The 24,047-nt window shown below is 41.7% G+C and overlaps 1 protein-coding gene across 1 annotated transcript in view; it reads left to right on the forward strand.

Moving 5' to 3' along the window:
- Positions 1–201: 201 nt before the first annotated feature.
- The window catches only part of cngb3.1 (cyclic nucleotide gated channel subunit beta 3, tandem duplicate 1), a gene marked incomplete at both ends in the record, with an annotated part of 33,145 nt that continues 9,299 nt past the window's right edge, over positions 202–24,047 (forward strand). Inside the window, 10 exons of the mRNA XM_084152140.1 lie at positions 202–322; positions 7,708–7,813; positions 11,576–11,736; positions 12,041–12,352; positions 15,138–15,346; positions 15,763–15,813; positions 16,088–16,174; positions 16,470–16,534; positions 23,196–23,318; positions 23,666–23,807. Of these exons, the coding sequence (XP_084008266.1) occupies positions 202–322; positions 7,708–7,813; positions 11,576–11,736; positions 12,041–12,352; positions 15,138–15,346; positions 15,763–15,813; positions 16,088–16,174; positions 16,470–16,534; positions 23,196–23,318; positions 23,666–23,807 (1,377 nt within the window). The remainder of the gene's footprint in view (positions 323–7,707; positions 7,814–11,575; positions 11,737–12,040; positions 12,353–15,137; positions 15,347–15,762; positions 15,814–16,087; positions 16,175–16,469; positions 16,535–23,195; positions 23,319–23,665; positions 23,808–24,047) is intronic.

Consider the following 24,047-nt stretch of genomic DNA (forward strand, 5'->3'; position numbering starts at 1 on the left):
AGAGGAGAGGGGGAGTTCCTATGAGGGAATTCATGGAACTGGAGATTAATTACATGAGGCAGGCTGTCGTTACCACTGTCAGGCGTTCAGGGTTAGACAGTTGGTAAGACAGAGGAGAGAGTCTAAGGATCAGATCTGTAACCCTGGATAGGCTCGCCAGGTTCCCTTTCGCCCACACTGCCCACTAGCCCAACAACCACCATGTTTGCCAAGCTCAAAGCACTGTTCTCGGTGCCCGAGCCACCTCCGAAGCCGGATGCCGCTGCTGCTCCTGCCACGGCTCCTGCCCCTGCCCCTGCACCAGCTCCTGCTCCTGCTCCTGCCCCAGCACCTCCAGCCAAGGTAAGGCATCGCCTATCTTTCCAAAACACTACAGCAGGATATATCATTGAAAGTGTTTGCCGGCAGGACAAATACTTAGGCATAGGGGTAGAAATTAATTAATTTTCGAGCGGTTGAATAAACACTGCCTATATTATTACCACTGATTATATAGATATTGTGGGACTTTAGTATAATGACTGGCTGTTACTGATGTATGTAAATGTGTATTTTTTTTATTTTATATTTATTGTTTAGGATTGTTTCTGAATGTCTTAAACTGTACACAGGATTAAATGGCCCTAAAAATGTAATATAATATGGTTGACATATATACAGTCAACATACAGTATGACTAATTCACCTTATCCCATGACAAATTGCTCAAAACGATAGTCTTTATATTGAGTAATGCTTGCTGTTTACCAAAAAAGTGGCGGGGCACCACTCTGTTGTTTGAATCCCAGATTACCCCTTTAAAGTGGACAAAATGTCATGTTCTAAACGGATGTTAGATTCAACAGTATCTCTCAGTGATTGTGACACTGGATGGGGACACTGGGCAGTGACTCATGAGATGGTGAGATTGACTAGACAGCAAACCATGACAGCTGAGTCAGTCAGATCAGGGAAAGCTTCAGGTTGAAACAGCTTGGCTTCAATGCTTCAGAGCCCAGCCTATCTCAAATACCTCCTATCAACAGTATAGCCTGGCACTAGAGTAGAGAAGCACTTATAGCCTCGGTTTCAGGCTGAGTAATTGGCCTTTGGAGAGGAGAAGAAGTTGTCAACCAACATGAGATAAGGTGTAACCAAACATCATAATGGAGTTTGAAAGGAATATGTGTGACTCTCGCTCACAATTAAATTATTTATTATTTATCTAGTTAAAGTTAAAATTGTAACGTTTCGGCCGTCAGTGGCCTGGGTAATTGGCCTTCTAAGTCTGGAAAGAAAGTGTTTGTTATTGATGAGGAGGAGGGAGTTCATGTATGAAAGACGGAGAGGATTTTCACTGATTAATGATTGGATCATCCTTTTCTTAGTATATGATTAAGATGTTTGTTAATAAGACAAAGCCATGAATCTATCAGAGACACCAAAGTGAGGAAGTGCTCACTTTGGAGTCAGACAGATGTAATATCTACAAGCCATGAGTTTTCATACACCTTATTTCCAACATGGATTCCACCCCCTCCCTCCAAGTACATTCTGGGCACTGAATGAAGAACCCAAGCCCTCCGAAAAATAATAGTTTGATTATGTGAGCTGTGATACACTTGACTGTTTCCACAACATCATACTTGTGGTTCTCTGTAGCTCAGCTGGTAGAGCACGGCGCTTGTAACGCCAGGGTAGTGGGTTCGATCCCCGGGACCACCCATACACAAAGAAAATGTATGCACGCATGACTGTAAGTCGCTTTGGATAAAAGCGTCTGCTAAATGGCATATTATTATTATTATATTATTATTATGGCTACTGGTGTACCAGACACCCCCGCAGCCCTCGCAAGGCGGGGGGGCCCAAGAGCTCTGGGGGCCCATGCGCCTGTCATCGATGTCTATAAAATAAAATAAAGTAATAAATAATTTTGACAGTAACCCTCCAAAAAGTAATTAATAAACCTTTTTAATTTCCATATGTACTAGAAAGGTAAGTGTTTGCTTCTTGGGCTTCAAGAATGTGACTGGTGAAAAAGCCACAGGCCTTTAAAGAGAAATGATTGGACTGATTGAAAGTAAGGGGATATCGTGAACAAATACCTAGGTCAAGGCTACAGCGCCAGTGCAATGAGCGGAGCTTACTCAGGTGTTCAAAAGCACATATCAGACCAAAAGCCTAATGCTTCTTAGGTAGTTTTTTATGAGTTTTAGTTTAGAAAATGATCTCTCCGCAGAAGCAACAGTTACAGGGATGCTTAAAATCAGTTTGATTGCCGTAGCAACATCAGGGAAACTGGGCAGAAGGAGTGCTGGTTAAAATTCAGCAGTTCTGTAACATCTTTAATTGAGCCTCTCATTCTCCTTAATTGCAGGCCTCAACACGTTATGGAAAGAGATTAGCTGTATAGGAAGCTCTGGGACATTATAATGCACAATGTCTCAGGAGGACTTCAGAAGACCAGTATCTCAAGTTGGATTTAATTTACCTTTGCAGCCATTTTGTGTAGGCTATTAGCCAGACAAAACCTGCTGAGTTCAACAATAAATAGTATCTAAAAAGCCGACTACTTTTTTCCTCATTGTTAGGCTATTTGATGTGTAATTTTTATAAAAGGTTTTTTAAATAGCAGCTAAATATTCACCCCCCTTGGCGTTTTTCCTATTTTGTTGCATTACAACCTGTAATTTACATTGATTTGTATTTGTATTTCATGTAATGGGCATACACAAAATAGTCCAAATTGGTGAAGTGAAATGAAAAAAATAACTTGTTTCAAAAGATTCTACAAAATAAATAACGGAAAAGTGGTGCATGTATTCATGCCCTTTGCTATGAAGCCCCTAAATAAGATCTGGTGCAACCAATTACCTTCAGAAGTCACATAATTAGTTAAATATATATAAAGGGTACCCCCCTGTATATATAGCCTCCCTACTGTTATTTTATTTTACTTCTTTCTCTTTTTTTCTCAACACATTTTTGTTTTATTCTACTTTTTTATAAAAAATAAATGCACTGGTGGTTAAGGGCTGTGAGTAAGCATTTCACTGTAATGACTGCACCTGTTGTATTCGGCACATGTGGCCAATAACATTTGATTTGATTTGACCTGTGTGCAATGTAAGTGTCACATGATCTGTCACATGATCTCAGTATATATATACCTGTTCTGAAAGGCCCCAGAGTCTGCAACACCACTAAGCAAGGGGCACCACCAAGCAAGCGGCACCATGAAGACCAAGGAGCTCTCCAAACAGGTCAGGGACAAAGTTGTGGAGAAGTACAGATCAGGGTTGGGTTATAAAAAAATATCAGAAACTTTGAACATCCCACGGAGCACCATTAAATCCATTATTAAAAAATTGAAAGAATATGGCACCACAACAAACCTACCAAGAGAGGGCCGCCCACCAAAACTCACGGACCAGGCAAGGAGGGCATTAATCAGAGAGGCAACAAAGAGTCCAAAGATAACCCTGAAGGAGCTGCAAAGCTCCACAGCGGAGATTGGAGTATCTGTCCATAGGACCACTTTAAGCCGTACACTCCACAGAGCTGGGCTTTACGGAAGAGTGGCCATAAAAAAGCCATTGCTTAAATAAAAAAAATAAGCAAAAACATTTGGTGTTCGCCAAAAGGCATGTGGGAGACTCCCCAAACATATGGAAGAAGATAATCTGGTTAGATGAGACTAAAATTGAGCTTTTTGGCCATCAAGGAAAACGATATGTCTGGCGCAAACCCAACACCTCTCATCACCCCGAGAACACCATCCCCACAGTGAAGCATGGTGGTGGCAGCATCATGCTGTGGGGATGTTTTCATCGGCAGGGACTGGGAAACTGGTCAGAATTGAAGGAATGATGGATGGTGCTAAATACAGGGAAATTCTTGAGGGAAACCTGTTTCAGTCTTCCAGAGATTTGAGACTGGGTCGGAGGTTCCCCTTCCAGCAGGACAATGACCCTAAGCATACTGCTAAAGCAACACTTGAGTGGTTTAAGGGGAAACATTTAAATGTCTTGGAATGGCCTAGTCAAAGCCCAGACCTCAATCCAATTGAGAATCTGTTGTATGACTTAAAGATTGCTGTACACCAGCGGAACCCATCCAACTTGAAGGATCTGGAGCAGTTTTGTCTTGAAGAATGGGCAAAAATCCCAGTGGCTAGATGTGCCAAGCTTATGGAGACATACAGTGAGGGAAAAAAGTATTTGATCCTCTGCTGATTTTGTACGTTTGCCCACTGACAAAGAAATTATCAGTCTATAATTTTAATGGTAGGTTTATCTGAACAGTGCGAGACAGAATAACAAAAAATAAATCCAGAAAAACGCATGTAAAAAATGTTATAAATTGATTTGCATTTTAATGAGGGAAATAAGTATTTGACCCGCTCTCAATCAGAAAGATTTCTGGCTCCCAGGTGTCTTTTATACAGGTAACGAGCTGAGATTAGGAGCACACTCTTAAAGGGAGTGCTCCTAATCTCATCTTCTTACCTGTATAAAAGACACCTGTCCACAGAAGCAATCAATCAATCATATTGCCAACTCTCCACCATGGCCAAGACCAAAGAGCTCTCCAAGGATGTCAGGGACAAGATTGTAGACCTACACAAGGCTGGAATGAGCTACAAGACCATCGCCAAGCAGCTTGGTGAGAAGGTGACAACAGTTGGTGCGATTATTCGCAAATGGAAGAAACACAAAAGAACTGTCAATCTCCCTCGGCCTGGGGCTCCATGCAAGATGGACTGAAATGGACTGAAGGACTGAAATCCTGCAGCGCCCGCAAGGTCCCCCTGCTCAAGAAAGCACATACAGTGGGGAAAAAAAGTATTTAGTCAGCCACAAATTGTGCAAGTTCTCCCACTTAAAAAGATGAGAGAGGCCTGTAATTTTCATCATAGGTACATGAATGAATTTATTTGCAAATTATGGTGGAAAATAAGTATTTGGTCACCTACAAACAAGCAAGATTTCTGGCTCTCACAGAACTGTAACTTCTCTCAACCCCATAGAAAATCTTTGGAGGGAGTTGAAAGTCCGTGTTGCCCAGCGACAGCCCCAAAACATCACTGCTCTAGAGGAGATCTGCATGGAGGAATGGGCCAAAATACCAGCAACAGTGTGTGAAAACCTTGTGAAGACTTACAGAAAACGTTTGACCTGTGTCATTGCCAACAAAGGGTATATAACAAAGTATTGAGAAACTTTTGTTATTGACCAAATACTTATTTTCCACCATAATTTGCAAATAAATTCATTAAAAATCCTACAATGTGATTTTCTGGATGTTTTTTTCTCATTTTGTCTGTCATAGTTGACGTACCTATGATGAAAATTACAGGCCTCTCTCATATTTTTAAGTGGGAGAACTTGCACAATTGGTGGCTGACTAAATACTTTTTTCCCCCACTGTAAATTGTACAATCTGCAATGTTTGAATTTCCAACTATAAATTACTGAACAAGTAAATATATTATTGCCAAATGTTAGGCTTAACATGAGAAAATGATGACCAAATAGGCCTACCAATAAAATTGTATCCATTATCTAAAACAAAACTATAGTCTACGTGCTCTGACACCACAGAAAGCCTGTTATCGATTCGATAGGCAGCCGCAGAGACATGTCAAAATTTCAACACCATGGACAGCGATCGGTAGTCTAAACTTTGTGATTGGCTGTTTGGCTGAGGCATTCAATTTTTTTATATTTTAGGGAGGGGGTGGGGGACTCTGACCTTGCAGGGGTCCAGAGAAACTGCGTCACGCCAGTGCTTATGGGCACCTGTCTTCATGTCTCATTGGACCATATCTAAGAGTAGGAGTGCTGACCTAGGATCAGTTTTGCCTTTCAGGTAATAATGAATAAGAGGGGGAATCTGATCCTAGATCAGCAGTCCTACTCTAAATCTGTTGGTGAATATGGGCCATTGTTTTCAGTGAGGTAACAGTGTTGTGTTCACAGGAAGATGAGAAGAAAGAGGAAGAACCTAAGAAGGAGGAGGCTAAACCAGCAGGTAAGTTTGTTTGTTTGTTTTCATCTAGCATTTTCTCTTGCTTCTATATGATATTAAACCTGCTCAGTTTTTGCCATATAATACTCAAACACAAGGGGACAGAATTAAGACTTTTCATTGTTGGTGTTTTGGCTGTGGCGTACCCTTTGGCACACACCCATAAATGTTGCAGCCACAACATCAACAAAGTCTCATTCTATCCTCTTGTCTATGGATTTCTGTCGTAGACAATCTAACTCCAGGAGATATACACTACCAGTCAAAAGTTTGGACACACCTACTCATTCAAGGATTTTTCTTTATTTTTACTATTTTTTACATTGTTGAATAATAGTGAAGACATCAACACTATGAAATAACACATATGGAATCATGTAGTAACCAAAAAAAAGTTTAACAAATCAAAATATATTTTATATTTGAGACTCTTCAAATAGCCACCCTTTGCCTTGATGACAGCTTTGCACACTCTTGGCATTCTCTCAACCAGCTTCATGAGGTACTCACCTGGAATGCATTTCAATTAACAGGTGTGCCTTCTTGAAAGTTAATTTGTGGAATTTATTTCCTTCTTAATGCGTTTGAGCCAATCAGTTGTGTTGTGACAAGGTAGGGGTGGTATACAGAAGAAAGCCCTATTTGGTAAATGACCAAGTCCATATTATGGCAAGAACAGCTCAAATAAGCAAAGAGAAACAACAGTCCATCATTACTTTAAGACATGAAGGTCAGTCAATACGGAACATTTCAAGAACTTTGAAAGTTTCTTCAAGTGCAGTCGCAAAAACCATCAAGCACTATGATGAAACTGGCTCTCATGAGGACCGCCACAGGAATGGAAGACCCGGAGTTACCTCTGTTGCAGAGGATAAGTTCATTAGCGTTACCAGCCTCAGAAATTGCAGCCCAAATAAATGCTTCACAGAGTTCAAGTAACAGACACATCTCAACATCAACTGTTCAGAGGGGACTGCGTGAATCAGGCCTTCATGGTCGAATTGCTGCAAAGAAACCACTATTAAAGGACACCAATAAGAAGAAGAGACCTGCTTGGGCCAAGAAACACGAGCGGTGTAAATTTGTCCTTTGGTCTGGAGTCCAAATTGGAGATTTTTGGTTCAAACCGCCGTGTCTTTGTGAGACGTGGTGTGGGTGAACAGATGATCTCCGCATGTGTAGTTCCCACCGTAAAGCATGGAGGAGGAGGTATTCTGGTGTGGGGGTGCTTTGCTGGTGACACTGTCTGTGATTTATTTAGAATTCAAGGAACACTTAACAAGCATGGCTACCACAGCATTCTGCAGCGATACGCCATCCCATCTGGTTTGGGCTTAGTGGGACTATAATTTGTTTTTCAACTGGACAATGACCCAACAATTGAGACATGGATTGTGTATGTGTGCCATTCAGAGGGTGAATGGGAAAGGCAAAATATGTAAGTGCCTTTGAACAGGGTTAGTAGGTGCCAGCCGCACCAGTTTGAGTGTGTCAAGAACTGCAACGCTGCTGGGTTTTTCATGCGCAACAGTTTCACGTGTGTATCAACAATGGTCCACCACCCATAGGACATTGGTATACTCATTGTATGTTCTTAAGTTTTAGTCTCTACTCAGGTTCTACACGGTCCACTTGCTCATATTATATTTTGTACACTACCCATAGATCCTGCCCCAGCTTCTGCTCCTGCCCCAGCTCCTGCTCCAGCCCCGGCCGCTGCCCCAGCACCTGCACCTACACCTGCACCTGCACCTGCACCTGCACCTGCAGAAGGGGACAAACCCACTGAGGGGGCTGAAGGGTAAGAACATCAATCACACCTGGCTGTGAACTGTGTCCATGGGCTATTAGTTTAGCCAGTTAAAGAGATAGGGGAGAACATGGGGGGTGAGAGAGAGTTCATAGTGGGGCTGTTCATCTACTGAGATGAGATGTGTTAATAATAGTTTGGTAGCCAGAGAGCAAGTAGTTTCTGTTCAATCTCTTCAGTGTTTCGTTAAAGAGATCTAAGTGTCTTCCATGTAGCTAAAACAAATCAAATCAAGTCAAATTTTATTTGACACGTGCCGAATACAACAGGTGTAAAAAGCTTATACATGTGTTGTCCTTACACAGCACAGTAACATGTAGACTAGTCTCTTCCCACAACTGCAGTGGCTGTGGCTTGTGGGAAGACAATAGTCTACATGTTACTGTACTAAGGACAACATAAGCAAGACTCCAAACAGACTAATAGTGCAATGTAGGCCTATATTATGGCTGCAGGCAGCTGCTTAGCGATGGATGTTTTCCCTCCACACTACAGAATGACTTGCAGCTTGTGACTCCCAAAGTAGCTGAATAAGATTATGGGATTACGGGTATTTGTGATTTAAGAAGGTCAGAGGATGGGTGGCGGTAGTTCACGTGTACGTTTTATTTGCAAAGGGTTTCTTTGCTTTCTCTCTGTACTGTAGCTAATTTCTTACTTCAAGGAAGTAGGCTATGTTTTACAGGGAAATAGTCACTGGTCTTGATTGAGATAACTTGTATTCTGTATTTGGCTTCTGTATAGGCTGACTTTACATACAGTGGGTGTGACTTGTGCTGAAATCCTATTTCCTTGTTGAGGTACAACCAGATAAAAACAGAACGGAAATCCCACCTGCTTCTATTTCTGGCTGTACAGAGCAGTAAGCTCCATACCTCTTAATGTGTGTGTTTTCTTAAATGCTTCATCTGGTATAGTATTCTTATAAGAGCCATCGTAGCCCTTTCCTGCAGTGGAATGACCAAAGCGGCCTCTAGTGGCCTCATGGGTGGAATGATAATAATATCTTTAATAATTTCATAATTAATAAACATTATTTCAAAAAATCTGCTGAAAATCAGCTGTTTCTATGTCAGACGGTTTTGTTTTATTTCAGTCTTCTGTGATGTATATAAAGTGTAATATTGGGATGCAAACTCAAAATGTAATACATTTCAACTCTATATCTGACATGGTACATGTGTCTTCTTTTTTTAAAGACCATAACCATGTATGTGATGTGTATACTTTTGTTTAAAAGTAGATTGTTTAACAATACCAATAAATACTCTGTGTGACCCTGATTTAGCCCACTGCAGTAAATTAAAAAGGGACAGATAAAAAGTGAATACCAGTCCAGTGTAAATACAGCATCCTCTCAGAGTATATTAAGGACATACAGTACAGAAGGAAAATATACTTAGTTTCCTGGCACACCTGGCAATGACTGTGTAACCAACTAATCACTAGCACCAGGATTACCTCCAGTGCGCAGAGAGAGAGAGATTATTTTGTTCCTAGTACTAAGTGGGCAGGTGGGAGGTATGCTGCTGTGCTGAGTATGATTCAATAGGTCCCCATGGACAACACAGACATGGTGGTCCCACTGGGTTTACACAGGCAGCTCAATTCTGTTCTTTTGCCCAATTATTGGCAAAAGATCTGATTTGTTATAAGACCAATTAGTTGCAAAAGATCAGAATTGGGCTGACTTTGTAAACACAACCATAATGATTACGAGGAGTTATTTGAATGTAGCCAATGTAGCTCTGTGCACCCAGGATCAAATCTAGGCCCTGTCTAAGACCATATTGTCGGTCCGGGTTCCCCAACTGAATTTGGCCCAGGGGTGGTTTTATTTGGCCCCCCAAGTTTTTCTGCGAGGAAAAAAATTATATACACTACCAGTCAAAAGTTTGGATACACCTACTCATTCAAGGGGTTTTCTTAATTTTTACTATTTTTTACATTGTAGAATAATAGTGAAGACATCAAAACTATGAAATAATACATGGAATCATGTAGTAACCAAAAAAGTGTTAAAGAAATCAAAATCAAAATATATTTTATATTTGAGATTCTTCAAATAGCCACCCTTTGCCTTGATGACAGCTTTGCACACTCTTGGCATTCTCTCAACCAGCTTCACCTGGAATGCTTTTCCAACAGTCTTGAAGGAGTTCCCACATATGCTTTTCCTTCACTCTGCGGTCCGACTCATCCCAAACCATCTCAATTTGGTTGAGGTCGGGGGATTGTGGAGGCCAGGTCATCTGATGCAGCACACCATCACTCTCCTTCTTGGTAAAATAGCCCTTACACCGCCTGGAGGTGTGTTGGGTCATTGTCCTGTTGAAAAACAAATGATAGTCTCACTAAGCCCAAACCAGATGGGATGGCGTATCGCTGCAGAATGCTGTGGTAGCCATGCTGGTTAAGTGTGCCTTGAATTCCAAATAAATCACAGACAGTGTCCCCAGCAAAGCACCCCCACACCATAACACCTCCTCCTCCATGCTTTATGGTGGGAACTACACATGCGGAGATCATCCGTTCACCCACACCGCGTCTCACAAAGACACGGCGGTTGGAACCAGAAATCTCAAATTTGGACTCCAGACCAAAGGACACATTTCCACCGGTCTAATGTCCATTGCTCGTGTTTCTTGGCCCAAGCAGGTCTCTTCTTATTATTGGTGTCCTTTAGTAGTGGTTTCGCTGCAGCAATTCGACCATGAAGGCCTGATTCACGCAGTCCCCTCTGAACAGTTGATGTTGAGATGTGTCTGTTACTTGAACTCTGTGAAGCATTTATTTGGGCTGCAATTTCTGAGGTTGGTAACGCTAATGAACTTATCCTCTGCAGCAGAGGTAACTTTGGGTCTTCCATTCCTGTGGCGGTCCTCATGAGAGCCAGTTTCATCATAGCGCTTGATGGTTTTTGCGACTGCACTTGAAGAAACTTTCAAAGTTCTTGAAATGTTCCGTATTGACTGACCTTCATGTCTTAAAGTAATGATGGACTGTCGTTTCTCTTTGCTTATTTGAGCTGTTCTTGCCATAATATGGACTTGGTCATTTACCAAATAGGGCTATCTTCTGTATACCCCCCCTACCTTGTCACGACACAACTGATTGGCTTACACACATTAAGAAGGAAAGAAATACCACAAATTAACTTTTAAGAAGGCACACCTGTTAATTGAAATGCATTCCAGATGACTACCTCATGAAGCAGGTTGAGAGAATGTCAAGAGTGTGCAAAGCTGTCATCAAAGCAAAGGGTGGCTATTTGAAGAATCTCAAATATAAAATATATTTTGATTTGTTTAACACTTTTTTGGTTACTACATGATTCCATATGTGTTATTTTATAGTTATGATGTCTTCACTATTATTCTACAATGTAGAAAATAGTACAAATAAAGAAAAACCCTTGAATGAGTAGGTGTTCTGAAACTTTTGACCGGTAGTGTATATTTTTTATCTAAACAGGGGGGCTCAAAACAGGTGTGGCTCTACACCTACCCTGAATGACGGGTCGCCACTGTGTATTAGCAGACCGATGTAGCCGGTAGCACTCAAAAAAAATTGTTAAGCAATAATAAAAATCGCACCACCCGGTCCGGACTTCCCTTACATGCAATATCTATTTAAGTAACATGCCATAACATTCATCCCACTTTTATTTGGAAACAAATCATGTTCTTCTTCTGATTATTTGAATTAATCAGAACTCTGTTGCACAATTTGTCCTCTTGTCTCTTGACGCAGTGAAGAGCAGCCCCTTCCTCCACCTCCCCCGGTGGTGTACAACAGGTATGCAGACGACACAATCCGGGACATTGTCAAACGGTTAAGAGACCGGACAAATATCTACAAAGAGAGAGTCATTGACCCCTACACTACCACACCTGAAATCAGCCCCCCTATCAGTAAGTGGACCTACTGTACACAGATGTTGTTGTGTCAATGAGAAAGACATGTCAATCAATCAATCAATCAATCAATCAATCACTTTAGTTTTTTATTAGTTTCCGGTTGTCTAATAATGTACAGTATATGTATCATAGTGTATGTATAATATATTATACTTCAATACATATGGTCCATGTTAGAATTTAGAAGGCCTGATGTTCTCAATGATAAAGCCCAAATGTTAGACTATATAATTATAAACTAATCTGCTATTCCATACCACTCATATCATTCATAATGATTTCTGCTTGTTCTCTATAGCCCCGGTGTTGAGGAAACCAGACTACCTGAGAAAGAAGGAGGCAGAGAGGATAAAAGCAGAGGAGGACGCGATAAAAAAAGCAGAAGCGGATGCGATCAAGGCAGTTGAGATGGCAAAGAAAAAGGAGGAGAAAGCGAAGGCGGACGCGGAGAAGAAGGAGGCAGAGCGGCTAAAGAAACAGGAGGAGGAGCAGGCAGCTAGAGATGCAGCCATTTGTCCCATGATCAGCTTTTCCTTCATTGACACTTTGCTCCAACCAGTAGAAAACGCCATGGACTCAGTGCTTGGTAACACCATAGATCCATTCACAGGTAGGCTCAGTTACATACTACAGTACAGCTACACACTACACTACAGCTACACATTAGGTAGGCAGCTAGCGGTGAGGAGAGCTGGGCCAGTAACCGAAAGGTTGCTGGTTCGAAACTCCGAGCCAAATAGGTGAAAAATCTGTCGATGTGCCTTTGAGCAAGGCACTTATCCCTAGATCTGGATAAGTGCATCTGCTAAATGACAAAAAATGTACACTACAGCTTCATAACACAGTTACAGTGCATTCGGAAAGTATTCAGACCTCTTGACTTTTTCCACATTTTGTTACGTTACAGCCTTATTCTAAAATGGATTTAAAAAAAATAATAATCCCCTCATCAATCTACACACAATATCCCATAATGATGAAGCAAAAACAGGTTTTTAGATTTTTTTGCAAAGAAAACAAAAAAACATCACATTTACATAAGAATTCAGACCCTTTACTCAGTAATTTGTTGAAGCACCTTTGGCAGCGATTACAGCATCGACTCTTCTTGGGTATGACGCTACAAGCTTGGCACATCTGTATTTGGGGATTTTCTCCCATTCTTCTCTGCAGATCCTCTCAAGCTCTGTCAGGTTGGATAAGGGAGCATCGCTGAACAGCTATTTTCAGGTCTCTCCAGAGATGTTCGATTGGGTTTGTCCGGGTTCTGGCTGGGCCACTCAAGGACATTCAGAGACTTGTCCTGAAGCCACTTCTGCGTGGTCTTGGCTGTGTGCTTAGGGTTGTTGTCCTGTTGGAAGGTGTACCTTCGCCCCAGTCTGAGGTCCTCAGCGCTCTGGAGCAGGTTTTTATCAAGGATCTCTCTGTACTTTGCTCCGTTCATCTTTCCCTCGATCCTGACTAGTCTCCCAGTCCCTGCCACTGAAAAACATCCGCACAGCATGATGCTGCCACCACCATGCTTCACCGTAGGGATGGTGCCAGGTTTCCTCCAGACGTGACGCTTGGTATTCAGGCCAAAGAGTTCAATCTTGGTTTCATCAGACCGGAGAATCTTGTTTCTCATGGTCTGAGAGTCCTTTAGGTGCCTTTTGGCTAACTCCAAGCGGGCTGTCATGTGCCTTCTACTGAGGACTGGCTTCTGTCTGGCCACTCTACCATAAATGCCTGTTTGGTGGAGTGCTGCAGAGATGGTTGTCCTTCTGGAAGGTTCTCCCATCGCCACAGAGGAACTCTGGAGCTCTGTCAGAGTGACCAACAGGTTCTTGGTCACCTCCCTGACCAAGGCCCTTCTCCCCCGATTGCTCAGTTTGGCTGGGCGGCCAGCTCTAGGAAGAGTCTTGGTGGTTCCAAACTTCTTCCATTTAAGAATGATAGAGGCCACTGTGTTCTTGGGGACCTTCAATGCTGCAGACATTTTTTGGTACCCCTTCCCCAGATCTGTGCCTCGACACAATCTTGTCTCGGAGCAATACGGACAATTCCTTCGACCTCGTGGCTTGGTTTTTGCTCTGACATGCATTGTCAACTGTGGGAGCTTATATAGACAGGTATGTGCCTTTCCAAATCATGTCTAATCAAATGAATTTACCACAGGTGGACGCCAACCAAGTTGTAGAAACATCTCAAGGATGGCGCAGCGGTCTAAGGCACTGCATCTCAGTGCTTGAGGCGTCACTACAGACTCCCTGGTTTGATTCCAGGCTGTATCACAACCGGCCGTGATTGGGAGTCCCATAGGGCGGCGCACAATTGGCCCAGCGTCGTCTGGGTTTGGCCGGTGTAGGCCGTCATTGTAAATAAGAATTTGTTCTTAACTGACTTGTCTAGTTAAATAAAGGTAAGATAAATAAAAATAAAAAAATCTATTGAAACAGGATGCACCTGAGCTCAATTTCGAATCTCATAGCAAAGGGTCTGAATAGTTATGTAAATAACGTATTTCATTTGGAAAACATTTGGAAAAAGTGAAGGGGTCTGAATACTTTCTGAATGCACTGTTGAGTTCACATGTTAACATCACCTTTTCACCGTTGCAGTTTCACATGGGAAAAACGTTCACATGGGAAAATTGAATTTCCACGTTTACAACCTTGCAGATGTTAAAATCTAACTCACATTTTTACATGTGAAAAACTTTCAGATGTGAAAATCAAAATATCACTTTGTTGAAATTTTGCATCCCCCCCATGGTGTCACATTTATTTCACATGAGATCATGTTTTCATATGTAGTTTCATGTTATCAAATGTTGATTTCACCTGTTGTCACGTTATCACATTAACGTCACAGGTTATCACGGAAATGCATGTGTTTTTTCTGTAAGGGCAGCTACACACTACACTACAACTACAGCTACACACTACAGATACACACTGCACTACAGTTACACACTACAGCTACATACTACATATACACAATACAGCTGCACACTACACTACAGCTACACACTACACTACAGATACACACTACCCTACTGATACACACTACCCTAGCGATACTACCCTACAGATACACACTACCCTAGAGATACTACCCTACAGATACACACTACCCTAGAGATACACACTACCCTAAAGATACTACCCTACAGATACACACTACCCTAGAGATACTACCCTACAGATACACACTACCGTAGAGATACACACTACCCTAGAGATACTACCCTACAGATACACACTACCGTAGAGATACTACCCTACAGATACACACTACCCTAGAGATACTACCCTACAGATACACACCACACTACAAGAGGAGGTATGGACTACACAGTGCATTTCAGCTTCTTTCACATTGATTCATTCTTTTTTTTTTCTCTCTCTCTCTAGATCGCAAGTATATTGCTTGGATAACACTTGTAAGTTTGGCGTTCAACTACAACATTTGGTTTACACCGGTTCGTTTGGTCTTTCCCATCCATACTCCAGCGTCCATTCCTTTCTGGATAATTGCTGACATTCTTGCTGACAGTGTCAATGTCATAGATATCATCCTCTGGCAACCACGACTGCAGTTTGTGAAAGGAGGAGACATTATTGTAAGTCATTCTAAATATCACTAGAGAGAGATGAAGGACTTGATATTGTGTGTGTGTGTGTTTCAGTGGAGGCTGCTGAGGGGAGGACGGCTCTTAATAATGGCTGGAATGGAGTACAATGTATGGAATGGAGTGACTGGAATGGTAACAAACACATGAAAACCATGTTTTTGATACCATTCAATTTATTCCATTCCAGCCATTATTATGAGCCGTTCTCAGCAGCCTCCACTGGTGTGTTTGTATGTGTTTGTATGTGTTTCTGCGTGTGTGTTCGTACATGCAAGTGTGTGTATGTTCAAGTGTGCATGCATATGTTTTGTATGCACTTCTAACATATATTATATTATTAGGCAACAACTCCAGCGTAATGTAGAGAAACATACAGGTTAATAAGACTTCATGTTATATTTCAGAAAGACCGGAGTATGACGAAGCCACATTATCGAGAGATTTCGAGGTTTAATGTAAGCTCTTATTTCATCATTTATCTCACTTTCATCTTGTGTACACCTATAAACCTTGTTGATGGTATTCCCTCAGCGTATATTATAGTATACAGAGAAACACACAGTGCAACATTGTTCATTCCACTTCGAGGCATAATTCAAGTAACATATCACACATATTGATGTAGAAATATCAAGACCATGTACTGTACTGTAGATAGATATGTTGTGCTTGTTTCATGATGAGTATATTATTTCCACTAAACGTTGTATTTTCTTTCTGTTGGGGCAGTTGGATATGATCAGCATCATCCCATTCGATTTGCTAGGTATCCCGTTTGGATTCTCTGCTTTATACAGACTCAACCGTCTACTGAGGGTAGACACTGCAGTTATCTTCTTTACCACCAAACATGATATGTTTTGTTCTTCATCTTCTATTAAATTGCTATAGATTACATTAGACTAGAGGGTGGCATTAGGACATTAGATAGTGTTTGGGGAACAACATGCATGCACACCTATGAAGCTTCGACGTATGCTGTCTCTTAGTATTAAAAAAGAATGATGGATTACATTACATTGATAATACATCTGATAATAGATACAATTTGTTTATTTTGTTCTCTCATGACATTTGCTGTACCAATGTTTTTCTGGCTTTCGTTTCGCAGATTGATATGTTTTTCGAGTTCAGCGATCGGCTTGAGAGTATCATGGCCAAGGCTTACATCTGGAGGTACACCCATCAAACAAATACAGTCAAATTCAAAATTGTTGGCACCCTTGATAAAGATGAGCAAAAATACTGTATAAAATAAATAATGCAAATACTGAGCTATATTGTATGCAAAAAAGGGAAATGTATATTATTTTATACTAATACAATTGCTCAGGGGAAAATATTTTATTGAACCTTGCAAGGACAACAGGGGCGGCAGGTAGCTTAGTGGGTAAGAGCGTTGTGCCAGTAACCGAAAGGTTGCTGGTTCTAATCCCCGAGCCGACTAGGTGAAAAATCTGTCGATGTGCCCTTGAGCAAGGCACTTAACCCTAATTGCTCATGTAAGTCGCTCTGGATAAGAGCGTCTGCTAAATGACTAAAATGTAAAATAACAGCACGTAGCCTTTTTCTATAATGTTTTATGAGATTGGAGAACACATTGGGAAAGATCTTAGACCATTCCATACAGAATCTTTACAGATCCTTGATATCCTTCGGTCTGCGCTTATGGACTGTCCTTTTCAATTCAAACCACAGGTTTTCAATGGGGTTCAATTCCAGAGACTGAGATGGCCATTACAAAATGTTGATTATGTGGTCAATTAACCATTGTGTGTATTTTGATGTGTGCTTGGGGTCATTATCTTGCTGGAAGATCCACTTGTGGCCAAGTTTCAGCCTCCTGGCAGAGACAACCATGTTTTTGGCTAAAATGTCCTGGTACTTTGTAGAGTTCATGATGCCGTTGACCTTAACAAGGGCCCCAGTACCAGTAGAAGCAAAACAGCCCCATACCATCAATTACCCAACACCATGTTTACAGTAAGTATGAGGTTATTTTCTGCATATGCATCCTTCTTTTGAAGCCAAACCCTCCATTGGTGTGCGTGACCAAAGAGCTCTATTTTAATCTCACCTGACCATACCAACCGGTTATATAGCACCTGCCTTGCAAAAGTATTCATCCCCCTTGGCGTTTTTCCTATTTTGTTTCATTACAACCTGTAATTTAAATCGATTTGTATTTGTATTTCATGTAATGGACATTCACAAAATTGTCCCAAAATAACTTGTTTCAAAAAATTATAAAAAATAAATAACGGAAAAGTGGTGCGTGCATATGTATTCACCCCCTTTGCTATGAAGCCCCTAAATAAGATCTGGTGCAACCAATTACCTTCAGAAGTCACATAATTAGTTAAATAAAGTCCACCTGTGTGCAATTTAAGTGTCACATGATCTCTGTATATATACCTATTCTGAAAGGCCCCAGAGGCTGCAACACCACTAAGTAAGGGGCACCACCAAGCAAGCGGCACCATGAAGACCAAGGAGCTCTCCAAACAGGTCAGGGACAAAGTTGTGGAGAAGTGCAGATCAGGGTTATAAAAAAATATCAGAAACTTTGAACATCCCACGCAGCACTATTAAATACATTATAAAAAATGGAAAGAATATGGCACCACAACAAACCTGCCAAGACAGGGCCGCCCACCAAAACTCACAGACCAGGCAAGGAGGGCATTAATCAGAGGCAACAAAGAGACCAAAAATAACCCTGAAGGAGCTGCAAAGCACCACAGGACCACTTTAAGCCGTACACTCCACAGAGCTGGGCTTTACGGAAGAGTGGCCAGAAAAAAGCCATTGCTTAAAGAAAAAAAATAAGCAAACGTTTGGTGTTCGCCAAAAGGCATGTGGGAAACTCCCCAAACATATGGAATAAGGTACTCTGGTCAGATGAATAGTTATGCATGCTCAAGTTCTGTTTTTTTGTCTTATTTCTTGTTTCACAAAAACAAATATTTTGCATCTTCAAAGTGGTAGGCATGTTGTGTAAATCAAATGATACAAACCCCCCAAAAATCCATTTTAATTCCCGGTTGTAAGGCAACAAAATAGGAAAAATGCCAAGGGGGTGAATACTTTCACAAGCCACTGTAGTTCCAATCTAAGTGCCAATGGTGTTTAGAAAACTCCAGGTGTTTACATTTGTTGGTTGCTCTCAGTAAAGGCTTTTTCATGGCAACCCTTCCAAATAGCCTATTGGTATGGAGGTGGTGTCTAATTGTAGATTTGGAGACTTGGTGACCCAAGATGCGACCAAGTTCTGTAATTCTCCAACTCTTTTCGTTGGACTTTTCTTTGCCTCCCGAACCATCTTCCTCACTGTGAGTGGGGAGAAGATACACTTGGGTCTTCTACCGGGCAAGTTTACCACTGTTCCAGTAGTTTTAAACTTGTTAATTGTTGCCATAGTAGTGGTACATGGTATATTTCATTTTCAGTCGTTTTTTTGTACCCATTTGCCTGATTATTGAATGTCAACAACTAGTTGTCCTTTCATTTGTGAGTTCTTTGCCCGTGGTGATGGGATGACAAATTGATTTTACATGCGCATTAACTCGTTTTTATACTCCAGTGAAACAGAAATCCATGAAAGGCCACAATACAATTCCTTAAATTTAGATTAATAAAAAAATGTGAATGTTAATGCAGATTACATTTCGTTTGATTTTATTATAAGAATCGTTAAGGGTGCCAATCCTTTTGACACTTATCTTTTTTTGTTTTTTGTGACCAACTTTTTATTCCGTTTTGTTGTGTTATTTTTCAGAGGGAGGTTACAGGGTCAAAAACAATCAAATAAATGCATACAAAGATAACCCAAACCCATTCCCCCAATCAGTCCCCATCCACCCGCCTGCATCTTCCTCCCTCCCCACCACCTCGCTTCCCACCCCGCTTACCTGATTTAGGGGACACAGTGAACAGTAGGGAGTTCCGGACAATTTCATCATAAAATGTTTCCTTGGTGTTAAATACAGTGTCGTGATGTGACTTACTTTAACGTATGACTGTTATTTATCGAATCACCTAACTATGTTTAATTGTCACTTGATTAAATTAAGTAACAATTCATTCATTAAGAATTTTGGGCACCACAGAAGTTGTTTAACGGTCTAGTGCATTATCTTCTTCTTCACCTTGTGTAGAGGTTGAGAGTTTCACAGTTTCTCCATTTTAAACGTGTGGACTAATGTCTCACGTTTTCTTGGCTTCCTGGTCTGGTAGAAATTCAACCATTTGCAACGTTTAGCGCTTCACGTCTGCTGGTCTAAAGGTTGATTTGTTTTTCAAGGCTTTTTATGCCCTCTGGGTAAAAGATCGTGCCCTCTGGGTGATGACACGATCTCTGATGTCACTCGGAGCGTGGCTAGGCACTGCATAGTTTATATGAAAAACTATTATCTCATTAGAAGACTAAAATCACATTCCTATCTTCACCAAAATACTCTCATACTTAATAATATATGTTATACAACATTTAGATGTAAACTTGATAGATAGAATATGTACACTTTCCAAAGTCATATTTTTCCATATTCTGTTCCAGTTAAAGGGTGGTTCAGATTCAGTTAGATCTGTGGACCATACTTTTTTTAATGGCTAGCTCAGAATGAGCTTTCCAAAAGTTGTTGATATATTATAGCGATCAGTCCTTTCGGGAGCCCAGATAATTTATTTTATAAATCCCATCATTGAATGTTTCGGTAGTTGCGTTTCCCAAGGGACTCCATAAGCCAACATAGCTGACCTAAATTGTAAATATATACTGACCAAAAATATAAACGCAACAAAGTGTTGGTCCCATGTTTCATGAGCTGAAGTAAAATATTCCAGAAATATTCCATATGCACAAAAAGCTTATTTCTCTCAAATTTTGTGTACAAATTTGTTTACATCACTGTTAGTGAGCATTGCTCCTTTGCCAAGATAATCCATCCACTCTACAATGTGGAGTTTTGTAACACAACACCACAGATGTCTCAAATTGAGGGAGCATGCAATTGGCATTCTGACTGCAGGAATGTCCACCAGAGCTGTTGCCAGAGAGTTGAATGTTAATTTCTCTACTATAAGCCGCCTCTAACGTCAATTTAGAGAATTTGGCAGTACATCCAACCGGCCTCACAACCGCAGACCACGTGTAACCACGCCAGCCCAGGACCTCCACATCCGGCTTCTTCACCTGTGGGATAATCTGAGACCAGCCACCCGTACAGCTGATGAAACTGAGGAGTCTGTAATAAAGCCCCTTTGTGGGGAAAAACTCATTCTGATTGGCTGGGCCTGGTTCCCCAGCCTATGCCCTCCCAAGCCCACCCATGGCTGCGCCCCTGCCCAATCATGTGAAATCCATACATTAGGGCCTAATTTATTTATTTAAATTGACTGATTTCCTTATGTGAGCTGTAACATTGAAATTGTTGCATGTTGCGTTTATACACTGCTCAAAAAAATAAAGGGAATACTAAAATAACACATCCTAGATCTGAATGAATTAAATAATCTTATTAAATACTTTTTTCTTTACATAGTTGAATGTGCTGACAACAAAATCACACAAAAATTATCAATGGAAATCAAATTTATCAACCCATGGAGGACTGGATTTGGAGTCACCCTCAAAATTAAAGTGGAAAACCACACTACAGGCTGATCCAACTTTGATGTAATGTCCTTAAAACAAGTCAAAATGAGGCTCAGTAGTGTGTGTGGCCTCCACGTGCCTGTATGACCTCCCTACAACGCCTGGGCATGCTCCTGATGAGGTGGCGGATGGTCTCCTGAGGGATCTCCTCCCAGACCTGGACTAAAGCATCCGCCAACTCCTGGACAGTCTGTGGTGCAACGTGGCGTTGGTGGATGGAGCGAGACATGATGTCCCAGATGTGCTCAATTGGATTCAGGTCTGGGGAACGGGCGGGCCAGTCCATAGCATCAATGCCTTCCTCTTGCAGGAACTGCTGACACACTCCAGCCACATGAGATCTAGCATTGTCTTGCATTAGGAGGAACCCAGGGCCAACCGCACCAGCATATGGTCTCACAAGGGGTCTGAGGATCTCATCTCGGTACCTAATGGCAGTCAGGCTACCTCTGGCGAGCACATGGAGGGCTGTGCGGCCCCCCAAAGAAATGCCACCCCACACCATGACTGACCCACTGCCAAACCGGTCATGCTGGAGGATGTTGCAGGCAGCAGAACGTTCTCCACGGCGTCTCCAGACTCTGTCACGTCTGTCACATGCTCAGTGTGAACCTGCTTTCATCTGTGAAGAGCACAGGGCGCCAGTGGCGAATTTGCCAATCTTGGTGTTCTCTGGCAAATGCCAAACGTCCTGCACGGTGTTGGGCTGTAAGCACAACCCCCACCTGTGGACGTCGGGCCCTCATACCACCCTCATGGAGTCTGTTTCTGACCATTTGAGCAGACACATGCACATTTGTGGCCTGCTGGAGGTCATTTTGCAGGGCTCTGGCAGTGCTCCTCCTGCTCCTCCTTGCACAAAGGCGGAGTTAGCAGTCCTGCTGCTGGGTTGTTGCCCTCCTACGGCCTCCTCCACATCTCCTGATGTACTGGCCTGTCTCCTGGTAGCGCCTCCATGCTCTGGACACTACGCTGACAGACACAGCAAACCTTCTTGCCACAGCTCGCGTTGATGTGCCATCCTGGATGAGCTGCACTACCTGAGCCACTTGTGTGGGTTGTAGACTCCGTCTCATGCTACCACTAGAGTGAAAGCACCGCCAGCATTCAAAAGTGACCAAAACATCAGCCAGGAAGCATAGGAACTGAGAAGTGGTCTGTGGTCACCACCTGCAAAACCAGTCCTTTATTGGGGGTGTGTTGCTAATTGCCTATAATTTCCACCTGTTGTCTATTCCATTTGCACAACAGCATGTGACATTTATTGTCAATCAGTGTTGCTTCCTAAGTGGACAGTTTGATTTCACAGAAGTGTGATTGACTTGGAGTTACATTGTGTCGTTTAAGTGTTCCCATAATTTTTTTGAGCAGTGCATTTTTGTTCAGTATATAAAAAGGAGTTGCCCGGTAATGTGTATGTATCTTTCAAATCTTGGAATGTTCTCAAACAATTACTGTCTATGATATCGGTAAGGGTACGGATTCCACATCTGGACCATTGGGGGGATGAAAAAGGCCGCCCTCCAGATTGCAAGCCATTATTGTGAAATATTGGAGTATGGGCACGCCATTTTGATTCCCAGTTACATTGTTTTGAAATGTTGCACCAAATGGAAATTGTGTTAGCAGTAATAGGACCAAAGCGTAGTTTACATTCTTAAGGGATATATCAGTGGAGACCACCTGTTCCAGGGCAATAGGAGACACCAAATGTCCCTCTATACTCTGCCAGGGTGCAGAATAATCATTTCTAAACCAATTTAGGATGGGGCAAAATGCAAGCGCCTGGAAATACAATTTAAAGTTTGGTACGGATAGTCTTCCTCCTTGACACCAATCTTTTTTAGATGTTTATTGTATTAGTATAAAATAATAAAATGTTCCCCCAAAATTTGCTGACAATATACTGTAGTTCGGTTTGTATTATTTATTTTATACAGTATTTTTTGCTCATCTTTATCAAGGGTGCGAATAATTTCAGATGTGATTTTTTTTTTTATCTATAGAATGGAAGTGTCTGCTATGTGGCATACTAATGTAATGTTATACTTTAGTCTAGTTAGATGTGTGAATGATGAAGGTGATGATACTGGATGAATGGAGAGTGCTAGAATAGCTTTACCATACCCGCAACAGAAAACCATTATCTAAGACCTCTTCTTCTTCCCTGTGTTTGTTCAGAGTTGGTCGCACCACTGGCTACTTGCTGTTCATGCTCCATCTCAACGCCTGTTTCTACTACGTGGCATCAGTGTACCTTGGCATCGGCACCTCCAAATGGGTCTACAATGGAGAGGGAACCGCGTACGTATATTATTGTGTAGAGTATATAGGGTTTCAAAATTGCCAGGTTTTCCAGAATTCCTGGTAGGAGGATTCCAGGATTCCTGCTTATTCTCTCCTGATTTTGGGAATATTCCAACCTGGATTTCTGGTAAAACCTGGAATTATGAGGAAATTAACAGAATTTTGCATCCCGAGGAGTAAAACATTCTATACTTCCAATATAGTCTCTTGTCTCCGAGACTTCTGTTACAGTTTAACAGTTTCTCAATTTGTAGTTTTCCCTAAACCAGTGTCTCCATTGCCTTCACTGTGGATTAGGGGTGTGAGTAACCGTCTTCTTCCAAACCCCTGTATCCTTCCTACAGGTACCTGCGTTGTTATTACTTCGCTGTTCGTAGTCTGATCAACATCGGGGGTCTTCCTGAGCCAGGCTCTGTGTTTGAGATCTGTTTCCAGATGACCAACTTCTTCACTGGTGTCTTCGTGTTCTCCAGTTTGATTGGACAGGTACAGTATCACTAAAGACATGCAGAATGCACTCCAGGCAAGAGGCAGCCATCCTCTGGTAACAATTATGATTGCGGTAAATTCCATTTCAATTCAGGAAGTGACATTCCAAATCTAATTTTCCTCATTTCTTTTAAATGAGGAAATGGACTCAAATGTAATTGGAATTGACTAGATTGAAATGGAATTGGCCCCAACATTGGTTTGTTGTGAGTGGTCCTGGATTGAAAGTATTTTCTT

Source organism: Coregonus lavaretus (genome assembly GCF_964263955.1).
Source record: "Coregonus lavaretus genome assembly, chromosome: 34".
In the NCBI taxonomy this organism is placed as follows: domain Eukaryota; kingdom Metazoa; phylum Chordata; class Actinopteri; order Salmoniformes; family Salmonidae; genus Coregonus; species Coregonus lavaretus.